At 31.0% G+C, this 12,357-nt stretch overlaps 3 protein-coding genes across 3 annotated transcripts; 2 read left to right on the top strand and 1 right to left on the bottom strand.

Moving 5' to 3' along the window:
- The first annotated feature begins 365 nt into the window (after nt 1-365).
- LOC111788984 (protein CHLORORESPIRATORY REDUCTION 7, chloroplastic) lies at nt 366-1,444 on the top strand. The gene is made up of 3 exons (XM_023669593.1): nt 366-485; nt 569-675; nt 876-1,444. The coding sequence occupies exons 1-3, from the start codon at nt 407-409 to the stop codon at nt 1,152-1,154; spliced, it is 465 nt and encodes a 154-aa protein (XP_023525361.1). The 5' UTR covers nt 366-406; the 3' UTR covers nt 1,155-1,444.
- A 167-nt stretch (nt 1,445-1,611) lies between these two features.
- Nucleotides 1,612-2,556, bottom strand: LOC111788976. The gene is made up of 3 exons (XM_023669582.1): nt 2,056-2,556; nt 1,893-1,977; nt 1,612-1,792 (listed from the first exon to the last, which is right to left on the bottom strand). Exons 1-3 carry the CDS (start codon nt 2,451-2,453, stop codon nt 1,751-1,753), a joined length of 525 nt encoding a protein of 174 aa, XP_023525350.1. The 5' UTR covers nt 2,454-2,556; the 3' UTR covers nt 1,612-1,750.
- Nucleotides 2,557-7,075: 4,519 nt separating this feature from the next.
- Nucleotides 7,076-12,335, top strand: LOC111787594 (serine carboxypeptidase-like 25). The gene is made up of 8 exons (XM_023667607.1): nt 7,076-7,427; nt 9,052-9,255; nt 10,356-10,531; nt 10,718-11,002; nt 11,105-11,235; nt 11,342-11,437; nt 11,753-11,858; nt 11,997-12,335. Exons 1-8 carry the CDS (start codon nt 7,157-7,159, stop codon nt 12,138-12,140), a joined length of 1,413 nt encoding a protein of 470 aa, XP_023523375.1. The 5' UTR covers nt 7,076-7,156; the 3' UTR covers nt 12,141-12,335.
- The last annotated feature ends 22 nt before the right edge of the window (nt 12,336-12,357 follow it).

Genomic DNA, 12,357 nt, shown 5'->3' with positions numbered 1-12,357 from the left:
TAGAGATATTAACAGGTATGACCCATAAGAGATAATTTTTTTTTTTTTTTTTTTTTGTCTCATCCCACAAAATTCTCTATTTATTTTTACTCGGATCCTGACAGAATGCTCGAGTTAAATAATTAAAAATTAGAAATAAAAAAAAACTCTAGTAAAATATTTTATTAAATATCATAATGGACAAATATTCTAAAATAAACAATATACAAAATTTAATATTTTCTTTTCATTTGGTATTTTAATAAACATTTTATGAATTGTAAATAAGAGGGTAAAAGGGTAAATAATAAGAAAATGGAGGGCAAACAGTGGAAAGAAGCTGAACAAAACAGCTTGGTGAGTGTTAAAGCATTATCCCCAATCTCCTACGAGGGTTTGTTTCAGTTGAAGCTTCAGAGCTCATCAAATGGAGAGAGCAGCTCTTCACAAGCATTTCCAGAGCTTCAATGGAATAATTTCTTATTCCAATTCTACCCTCTACCCATGTACGAAATTACCCTTTTCTTTTCTTCTATTTTATTTCCAGATTTTCATTTTTTTTTTTTTTTCCATTTTTTTTGGAGTACAGTGAGAAGACGAAGAACAGAACAGCAGAACTCAAAGTGCTTGTCGGGTGCTTCTTCCTTTCTTCTTCCCAAGCTGCCTACTGCCTCCAAACATCAGCAACGAATCAAGGTTTATCCAATTTCACTGTTTTTATGGCTTTTTTCTTACCATTTTCAAATAGAAAACGAAGTATGTGTTGGATGATAAAAGTCCCACATCGGCTAATTTAGAGAATGATGGTTAAAACCATGAGAGCTTATGCTCAGAGGGGACAATATCATACCATTGTGGAAAGTCGTGTGAACTAAGAGTTACGAGGGAATGTTTAGGTATATGCGAGTAGTAGAAGAAGAAGAAGAGCAAATGAAAGTAGTGATACGTATGTGCTTTTGGAGCCTGGAGAAGATGAGAAATTTGTCTCCAAAGAAGAATTGGAAGCCATTTTGAAAGGTTGGCTTCAAAATTGGCCAGGTGAAGCTCTTCCACCTGATCTTCAACGCTTTGAATCCATTGAGGAAGCTGTTTCTTTCTTGGTTAAGTTTGTTTGTGAACTCGAAATCGATGGAGATATCGGTTCCATTCAATGGTATCAAGTTCGTCTCGAGTGATTCTTCGCACTTTATAACCCTCTCTTGACAAGAAAATTTGACTGGGTTTTTTTGAATTCGAAATGATGGTTGAATTTGGTGTAAGTAAACGAAGAATAGGCTCATGCATCTCCTATACATATATTGACATTTATTGAATTCATAACTCTGGTTTATTGGGTTCATCTCTTATTTATTTAGTTCATAACTCTTTTAGTTCCGGTTGAGATGTATTGAGTTTGATTAAGTATCTATTTAGTGCCAGTTGGAAAAATTTTGTTGAGAAACACTTTGATTATTGAGATTTGTTGGTACATGTGTATGTAAGAGAATTTCTTCTTCTCTAAACTACATAAATCTTTGTATATTTTTGTTAAATTTTCGTTTATGGGTATTTGAGAGTACGATCAATATTGCTTCCACTTCCATTACAACAGAATTCAATGACTCGTATTGATTTGTGGTCACAAAGGAATGATTTAACACAATATTAGTAGAACAATGAATTAAATTCTACTATATATTCATAAAGAATCATAAAGAAGTGATACAAGAAGCAATGGAAATGAAAAGAGAAGAACTCATGAAATTTTTGAGGCCCATAAGAACACATTTATTCAGCTATGAAGACTCATCTCTGAAATTCTGAGCTCATGCATCTGCATCAACAGAACAAGAACACAAAACCCTTCAAACTTCTTAATCTAAAAGAATGATAAATTATAACAAAGAGTTAGTTAGAGAAAGAAGACAGCTAACCTTGGAAGGGACAGCCCCTTTCCTGGTTCTGGCGAGAAGGCCTTTGGTGATAGGCGACATCATCAAATCCGTCGGACTTGTATACCTACAACAACGAATCACCACTTTCAAATTCACCACTCTTCACATCGGACACCAAAAACTCACACTTCTAAGCCATTACCTTTCGTGATATTTGAATGCTTTGGGCACTTTCAGCCGATTCGGAGTACCATTCCTGGGCAATGCAATGCCCCCTCTTTGTTTAGCTTCTCCAGCCACGTTCGGGCTCTTCGGCACCTTCAATCGATCCATCATCAAACCATTTACAGGGACCAAAATCCTCTGTTTTTCCTCTGTTTTCTCATCTGGGGTTGGCGTTTTACACTCACATTTTGAACTTTCCTTTTGGTTTTCGCCTTTTCCCTTCTTCTCTCGATCTGGGGTTCCGTCTATGGGCGTTTCAAGTTCTGGGGTCGCCGTCGTTTCGCCGGCGCCGGAAGTTTCAGATTGTTGTTCGGAATCTACAGGTTTTGACTGAGTTGGGGTTGTGGGAATGGTTGGTTCAGTCGCAATCTCCATGGGAACCGATGAGCTTCGAGGGATTACAGATAATCGAAAGGGAATGAAGAAGAAAAGTGAAGATTCCGTGGAAATTTGAGCTATGAGGAAATGGATTAGGTGAGAGTTATTTAATGGAAAAACAGAGAAGTGAACGTTGGGGAAGATGGGGAGAAAAAGGTAACAAACAAAAATAAATTTCAACGGTCGATTTTAGCCGAAAAAGAGAGTTTTGACCATTTTCTGTATTCAAAATAAAGTTTGGGCTTCTATTTGGGCTTGTTATCTGCCAGAAGGCCCAACTAAGCCCATTTTCAATCTCAAGCTCAACCTGTCAACATCAGCGATAAAGTTGAATTACTTTCAACTTTCCACTTTTTCTATAAAAAAAAAAGTAATTTTAAATTAAAAAAAATTTAAAAAAATACTATTAGGGTTATTTTGGATATAAATTGTAATATTTTATTTTAAAAATATAAAAATATTTAAAAATATATTCAATAAAGTGAAGAATCGAACCATCGACTTTTAAAAATGATAGTTGGTGTTTTATCTCCCTTATAATTTTAGAAGTATAATAATTTTTTTATTAAGTGGATAATAAAATCTATATTTCAAATTAAAATATTCTATAATCATACAAAATTTATTTATTAAAATAATAATAATAATAATAAATGAGCTTATTTCAATTTTAATATTTTATACTAAAATTGGGTCTTTTTATTCGTCATCAAAAGATACACTCTGAATTTTACAATATTTTGTCGTAGATAAATATCTCAGATAAAATCGGTAGGCCCCCTTCCCTACATCGGTCTTAACAGTTTAGGTAAAAAAAAAATTGACTATTAGGTGAATCAATTTTGACCATTAGGTGAATCAATTTTATCCTAAATTATTAAATTCAACCATAAATTTATTTTTATGAAAATTACAAATAATTTTGAATTAAATAGTTTAATGAGTATTATGACACGTAGACTAAATGATATTTTAATTAAAAACTCATGAAATTGTATAATTATAAAGTTTTCGTTTATTTGAACCAAACCCGACTTAAATAAGTTTATAACCCAATTCAAATCGTTTAATTCGAATATATATATATATATATATATATATATATATATATATATATATATATATATATATATATTAGGGTTTGTAGGGTAAAAAAAAAGAAGTAAATATGATATTTATTGCAAAGGGAGTGGTTGGAAGTGTTTATTATATAATTATGTTATTTAATTTTGTGTGTTCCATTGAAAATGGTTTAGGTATGGTCAAATCCCTACAAAATGATTCCTTTCATGGTTTTGTTTCAATAAAGAAACAACAAAAAACAAAGCTAATAAACCCACAAAGGGGAAAGGATCCTTCCATGGGAGATGGGACAACATTGTCTTTATTCTTATTACCTACTTTATTCATTTTTAGGTTTGTCTCCCTTTTATCTCGCACTCCCTCAATATGGGTCGAAAAAAAGAGAAACAGAGTGATGGGGTTTCTCTCGTTCTTGACATACCGATCGAGAGCGTATTGAATATGACTTCTGTTTGGTGTAATTTTGGGTGGTTGACCTATTGAAAATTTTTAAAAAATTAATTGATTTATTAGTTATAAAATTAAATTTGTATGAATAAAACCCCGCATTTTTTTACTACTATTTCTGTCTCGAACCCTAAAAATACCTTTACAAAATTATTTTCATTATTTGAGAATTGAAAGTTACTGTTTACATCAATAAGGTGTACATTTATGTTCGATAACTCGACCATAAAAACTCCAATATTAAGCGTATTTGCTTTCAATCATATTTTCGACATGAAATGTTCGAGTCTTTCTCAAATATGTAAAATGCAATCTATTAAACAATAGGTTAAAAGTTATAATGTCACATAACTTTATATTCAATCATATATATATTAGAATAATCTTAAAATAGCAAAAATTTAAAAGGTAGAAAAGTAAGAAAGAAACAAAATAAAAGANCCTAATTTTGAAAAAAGAAAATTTGTTAGCAAAATTAAAGTATTCATTTATCACAACTACCAAACATTGCCTTATTTGAAATTACATTATATTTTATTTATTATTTTTATAATAATATAAAATAAAATACGCATTTATTAGGCACCTGTGCTACAAATTCGATTTTATTTTTTTAGTTAAATTCTCTAAATTCTTTGTATTTATGCGACAACTTCTCAAAATTAAAAAATTATGTCTATTTTATTTTGTTTTTTTTTTTTTTTAATTATCTAATAGTTTAATAAATCTCTAAATTATTTTAATTTTTTTCGAATTTATATCCGGACTTACTTTACATTTTTTTAAAGTTTATGGGACTACGAAATACTTAAGGTTCTATTTTATCTAATAAATCAATTATTATTTTCTTAAGATTTAATAATTAAGTATATATTAAGCCCAAAATTAAAAATTTAAGTTATATTATATATTTTTGTTATTATTTAGAGATTAAATAGACAAATGAGACTAAACTTGTAATTTACTCCTCTCCAATTTTTATATTTGGTAATCTAAAAAAATATTGGTGTAATCCCTTAAATAAGGGAATTAATCAGTCAACTTTCAATATAATTTTTTTTAAAAGTAAAGTTAATGACAATAACAAAAGAAAATTTATATACAAATTTTTTAGATTAAAACAAAACAATNGATTTAGTTGAAAGTTCCCATTTGGTAAAAAGTGTGATATTACTTTTAGATAAATGGATTAATAATTACACGTATTCAAAAATAGATAATTTTGTATCTAACTGTATAAAAGCAGGGGCGGAGNATTAGGCACCTGTGCTACAAATTCGATTTTATTTTTTTAGTTAAATTCTCTAAATTCTTTGTATTTATGCGACAACTTCTCAAAATTAAAAAATTATGTCTATTTTATTTTGTTTTTTTTTTTTTTTAATTATCTAATAGTTTAATAAATCTCTAAATTATTTTAATTTTTTTCGAATTTATATCCGGACTTACTTTACATTTTTTTAAAGTTTATGGGACTACGAAATACTTAAGGTTCTATTTTATCTAATAAATCAATTATTATTTTCTTAAGATTTAATAATTAAGTATATATTAAGCCCAAAATTAAAAATTTAAGTTATATTATATATTTTTGTTATTATTTAGAGATTAAATAGACAAATGAGACTAAACTTGTAATTTACTCCTCTCCAATTTTTATATTTGGTAATCTAAAAAAATATTGGTGTAATCCCTTAAATAAGGGAATTAATCAGTCAACTTTCAATATAATTTTTTTTAAAAGTAAAGTTAATGACAATAACAAAAGAAAATTTATATACAAATTTTTTAGATTAAAACAAAACAATTAGTTTAGCAATTAAAATTAATAAACACTAAATTAAAATAATTTTTTTAAAAATATTCAAATTTTGAATTTTCAGTGGAGAATATCGAAACTTACATCTTATGAAGTGATGCAATAATATTGTTCGAGATAAGTTGAACTATGCCCGAGTAAATTGCTTATGAAAATTTTCCCGAAGAGAAAAAAAAAAAATGAAGGCAAGCATCAATAATTTCCTTTGTTTTTATTATGTTTTTTTATGTTAGAAATTAAATTTATTGGTGTTTGTTTTTTAGTACTTGATGAGTCCCTTCTTTGAATACCCAATAATTGCCTCATGGGATAAATAAATAGTTGGTTTTTTTAAAAAATACACATATGACAAATTATTGTTATTATTATTATTGTTAAAATTAAAAATAGAAATATAAAATAATTTACATTTATTATTGGACAATGGAAAAGAGCAGAAAATGAGGGAAATGTTTTCAACCAAATTGTGATTAAATTTATTTAGTGAAATTAATGGAGGATTAGCGGAGGTTAATTTCACATCAAACTAATTTCCAAATGGATTAAATATATATATAAATAATCAAAGATTAATTATATGCTTAAGACTTGATATGGGCACTCACCTAATTTAATTATGTTTTTCTTGAACAAATTGTAATCGCACCACAATGGTTTGAATGATCTAAAACACGAGTTAAATAAATTCTATCTTTAAAAGGGTATTTTTGGAATTTTAATTAATATTTGATGGTGCTAACATTCTCTTATCTTTATTTAGAATATGGTCACGTTATCTACTTATCTTAATATGTTTTTAATAGAATATATATATATATACCAACACAAATTCTTCTAGAAAGTTACCCAATCTAAATTTTTCAACATGAGTTCCCGAGAATTTTTCTATATAATATGTAAGCCATGGCAAGCTATGTTATAAAAGTACACGTGTTAGCATGCGATTATAATACTCACTCTTAAAATGTTTCAAGACAAGCAAGTAATGTGACTATGTTGTAACGAATATAGGAGAATATTAGGACCATTAAGTACTGGATCCAAATTGTAAATCGTGAGTAGAATGTTAGACATGAAGCGTTACCGTTCTAATCACGGTTCATACCCAAAAAAGTGAGGTTACAAATTATAACATTCAATAAAACCAATTCATACAAAAAAAAAAAAAAAAAAAAAAAAAAAAAAAAAAAAAAAAAAAAAAAAAAAAAAANTCTCTCTCTCTCTCTCTCTCTTCTATTTAATCCACACTGAAAACCAGTCTTTCCCGTCAAACTCTCTCTCACAAACACAAACTAAAAAAGAAAAAAGAAAAACCTCTCCGCCACCCTCTCCGCCGTGGTCCGCCATCGTGATGGCAATCTCTCAGATCTACTTCACAGCCACCGCCTTTTTCCTCCTCCAACTCATTTCTTCTCCCATTCACAGCCACGCCAGAAGCCATGAACAGGAAGCTGCCACGGCGGACAGAATCTCCAGCCTGCCAGGTCAGCCGGAGGTCTCTTTCGAGCAGTTCTCCGGGTACGTGACCGTGAACCACGTGGCAGGTCGAGCCCTCTTCTACTGGCTCACCGAAGCCTCCCTCCAACCCCTCTCCAAGCCCCTCGTCGTCTGGCTCAATGGAGGTCAGTCTCAACCTCTCCCCATCCTCTCCACATTATTATTATTATTATTATTACTTATTTTTTTTAGTAAATTAAAAATTACAATAAAAAAATAAAAAATAAAAAAAGGAAAAAAAAAAAGAAATGTACGCACTGTTTCATCGGCTGCATTGGAGTAACATGATTTTCAATTGTGTTTTTCCTCTACCAACTAATTCAATTAATTTTTTTTTAATTAAAATTTAATAATAAAACTAAAATTAAAACCCATTATAGTCGACGTTCTATAAGAGGAAAAAGAAGCCCCATTAATTAAAATTAGCTGTTGCTCCAATTTATAAAATTTAATTTTCCGTTGCCGACAAGATATATAATGATATTTATGAGACGAAAATAAAAAATAAAAAATAGAGAAATTCTTGGAACTGTGTAAAAACTTTAATTGCGGCTTTGAAAATGAGAGGATTTATTTATTTATTTATTTTGGATTGAAATTGAAATTTAGCCGTTTGTGGTTGGTAGTAGTTAGTTTTATTTACTGCAGTAAAAGGACATGCACGGTTAATAACTCCCCATGACACAATCATAAAAACCCTAAAATAAACTAGAGAGAGAAACTGCCCTAAACAACTGGGGCAAGAGAGAGAGAGCCCTAAAAAACTAGGGCAAGAGAGAGAAAGAGAGAGAAGGGTTCTCATACTTGACTGGCCGACTGTGGCTTGGAATGATGATCCAACCACCAGTAGGTTGTACAAGTAATACTAAATACATATATTTTTCAAAATTAAATAATTTCTCTTTTTCTTTTTAAAAATATTTACTTCAAATTAATTAATTATTATTCTTCTATTTTAGTTTAAAATATTTTATTTTCATTGAAAATTTATGTCTTTACCCATTTAAAAAAATATATTTCTAGTATCAAACACGAACACGAATCATCAATATAGTGTAGATATTACTTTCATTCATTGTGAATTGTTTAGACGTTTATTTATAATTATAAAGTCGGGAGAGCGAAAGGAAAGCAAAAAGGAAGAGGGCCTCCTAGTAATAAATAAAGGACAAGGACAAGGGCAGCTGCCATTTATCTTGTCAGCTATGTATTTGGTGCCAAAACCATCAATGTCATTGCCCACCTTCAAATTTTAAAACATTCTTTTTAAGGGAGTGAAAACTCTCTTTATAGTATATGTTTTAAAACTATGAGGCTAACAGTGATAAGTAATAGATCAAAACAGATAATATCTATTAGTAGTGGACTTGATGAGGTATTACAAACTGAAACTGTTGAACTTGAGTCATTACGAAAAATGACTTTTATCGTTCGTTCATCATTATTGTCTCTCTTTTTCACCGCTCAACTTCTCTGGTAGTATCGAGTGTCGGAAAAATAATAATAATAATTAAGAAAAAATTGAATAATGCATCTATGGTGGAGTAAAGAGCAAGTAATATTTGCTTCCATTATGTGTCACATGGCATTTATGCTTTGAAGCATGACTTTGATGATGAACCAATTTTGACCGGCCGTTCCCGTCATGTGGAGTGCAGAGAAGCTCATTTTCATAATTTATTTTATTTATTTGTTTTAGAAAAACTATTTTTAATTATTGTAATAATTGTTATTTGATTGAATTGTTAGGTCCGGGTTGCTCCTCCATAGCTTATGGAGCTTCCGAAGAAATTGGTCCATTTAGAATCAATAAGACAGCCTCCGGCCTAGTCACCAACAAGTTCTCTTGGAACTCCGTCGCCAACCTCCTCTTCCTCGAAACTCCGGCCGGTGTCGGGTTCTCTTATACCAATCGCTCCTCTGACTTGCTCGATACGGGTGACCGTCGTACTGGTATCTTCTTCTTATCTCATCTCTTCAAATATCTGCTTACAATATAATTTTTAATCTTAAAATAAAAATCTATTAGAATATTAAATAAAAAATCAATGTGACCCGGGACGGGGACCGGGTTTCATTAATAAGAAAATCTAAAGCATAATACACTTAATTCACACAAACAGAAATTAATTAAAATGTATTTTTTTTATAATTAATAAGTACATAATAGCTTTTCAGATTTATAAACTCTAAAATCTGATTTGACAGTTTTATTTTGAAAAGTGATTTTTTTTTTTTTTTTTTTTTTTTTTTTTTTTTTTTTNTTTAATCTTAAAATAAAAATCTATTAGAATATTAAATAAAAAATCAATGTGACCCGGGACGGGGACCGGGTTTCATTAATAAGAAAATCTAAAGCATAATACACTTAATTCACACAAACAGAAATTAATTAAAATGTATTTTTTTTATAATTAATAAGTACATAATAGCTTTTCAGATTTATAAACTCTAAAATCTGATTTGACAGTTTTATTTTGANATAACTTTTTAAATTTTAAAAAAATATTTTTTTCTATAATAAATAAAATCTTGACCAAATTTCAATCCAAGAAATTTTATTTCTGAAATTAAATGATTCACGGCACTCAACAATTGAATTGTCACTTCACCATAAATTTCATAAATAAAAAAAAAAACAAAATTATTTAGTTTTTTTTATTCAAATAGTTGACCAAATCTTTTCAGACCGCGGCCTGGCTACTGTGCTTCACATCTAGTTAATTCCGCGTGAGCGTGAGTCGTGGCAGCCATATTCACCATGGATGAACTACTAGTATTGTCGACTGCATCAGCATAGAATGATCTCAACCGCAGTAGATTCTAACTTAAAATAGCACAAGTTAATTGAGATAGATTTTATGTTAATAGACACATAATTTGAAAAATATTTAATAAATTTTAAATTTTTAAAAACTTTGTTGAACACTTCATTGTACTATGGAAAGTACTCAACATATTCTCTTTTGGGAGCTAAAGTTCAATCCTATTGCATTTTGATTCTAAGTTGACTAGTTGAATTATATGTACCTGATCAATAAACATTGTTTCAGCAAAGGATTCTCTGGAATTCCTCGTACAATGGCTCGGTCGTTTCCCGAGGTACAAGAACCGCGACGTTTTTCTTACGGGAGAAAGCTATGCTGGTCACTATGTTCCTCAGCTTGCCAGAGAAATCTTGGCCTACAATGCAAAATCCTCCCACCCTATTCATCTCAAGGGAATCATGGTAACTTCCTCTCCTGGCTTTTCGGGTCACTGTACTTTCATTTCGTCTTGCCATTCACTTTGTATCTGTTACAATTCGAAACACGAACTCTCGTACATTATGTTATATCTGGGTTAGAAGCGGAGTGAATCTTAGCTCGATGTAAATCATGAATACTATGTGGAATGAAAAGTGAATGAAATGCAGGTTGGCAATGCTGTGACAGACAACTACTACGACAACTTAGGGACAGTAACTTACTGGTGGAGTCATGCTATGATCTCGGATAAGACGTACCATGAGCTCATTAACACTTGTGATTTTAGTCGACAAAAGGAATCGAACGAGTGCGAGTCCTTGTACACCTATGCCATGGATAAAGAGTTTGGGAACATTGATCAGTACAACATTTATGCACCTCCTTGCAACCACTCGGACGGTAGCCTCACGACCCGTCAGAGTACTATGCGATTGCCTCACCGACCTCACCGGGTATCTATTGTCTGTTTATTCTGCAAACCAAAAATCAACTTGAAAAGAAAAAAAAAGAGATTCAAGTCATTAATAATGTTGAGTTCATAAACTATCTATCAGGCATTCAGGCAAATGGCCGGCTATGATCCTTGTACTGAGAAATATGCAGAAATATACTACAATAGGCCAGATGTACAGAAAGCTCTTCATGCCAACATAACAAAAATTCCTTATAGATGGACTGCTTGCAGGTAAATCCATGTTATATCAACAGCTTTCTTTATGACTAAAGAGTGTATTATGCCCATGAGTATATTTGTTGCTATGAACAAACAAACAACCTTTCCTTTCATGCAGCGAAATCTTGAATCGAAATTGGAACGACACCGACGTATCGATACTTCCAATTTACAGGGAGTTGATATCAAGTGGCATGAGAGTGTGGGTTTTCAGGTTAGTCGCCTTCTACATGTTTGTGCCCATCTTTCTTTGATACTACGCATTTTGATTAATCTCTTAGGATAATACTTCCAATTCATATGTAATAGTCAATGACTGCTACGACACTCTTTATCTTATATGATATCTATCAATGAATCATGCTAATAAAGACATTTCACTTCTTTTGGGCATTTTGTCAAACACCTGATACTCAATTTTCTTGGAAATGATATCTATCAATGAATCATGCTAATAAAGCCATTTCAGTTCTTTTGGGCATTTTGTCAAACACCTGATATGCACAATTTTCTTGGAAATGATTTGCAGTGGAGATGTGGACTCAGTGGTGCCTGTAACAGCAACAAGATATTCCATTTCACAGCTGAAATTAACTACGAAAGTTCCATGGTATCCATGGTATGTCAAAAACCAGGTCAGTTTTCACCTCATTGAATGGCATTTCAATATGAACATCAAAACAACCAATTCAAAGAAACAAAATCTATGATAATGGGTGACTGAATTGGGAAATGAAATCAAAATTTGCGGATTCTTTTTGGTTTTGATGAAGGTGGGAGGTTGGACAGAGGTTTATGAAGGGCTTACCTTCGCAACAGTGAGAGGAGCAGGGCATGAAGTTCCATTGTTCAAACCAAGAGCGGCTCTTCAGCTTTTCAAATCTTTCATCAAAGGAGAACCGTTGCCAAAATCTTGAAATCCCATTTTCATGATTCTCTTTGGAAGTAAGAAATTGGTGGAATGTAATGTTCTAATTCTTTGAAACTATTAGCAGAATTGGGGATTGGGGAAGGAGAAAAGGGGATAGAAGTAATTTAAGAAGGGATCATTATGTAATTGTGAATTTCTTTTTAAGTCATAATTCTAAATTTGACAAATCTTCATTGCACCATGAACTTTTTTTTTTTTTTTTT

This window comes from Cucurbita pepo, chromosome LG02, assembly GCF_002806865.2.
Source record: "Cucurbita pepo subsp. pepo cultivar mu-cu-16 chromosome LG02, ASM280686v2, whole genome shotgun sequence".
NCBI lineage: Eukaryota > Viridiplantae > Streptophyta > Magnoliopsida > Cucurbitales > Cucurbitaceae > Cucurbita > Cucurbita pepo.
The sequence above is the reverse complement of the archived record's forward strand: the minus strand, read 5'-3'. Positions and strand labels throughout refer to the sequence as shown.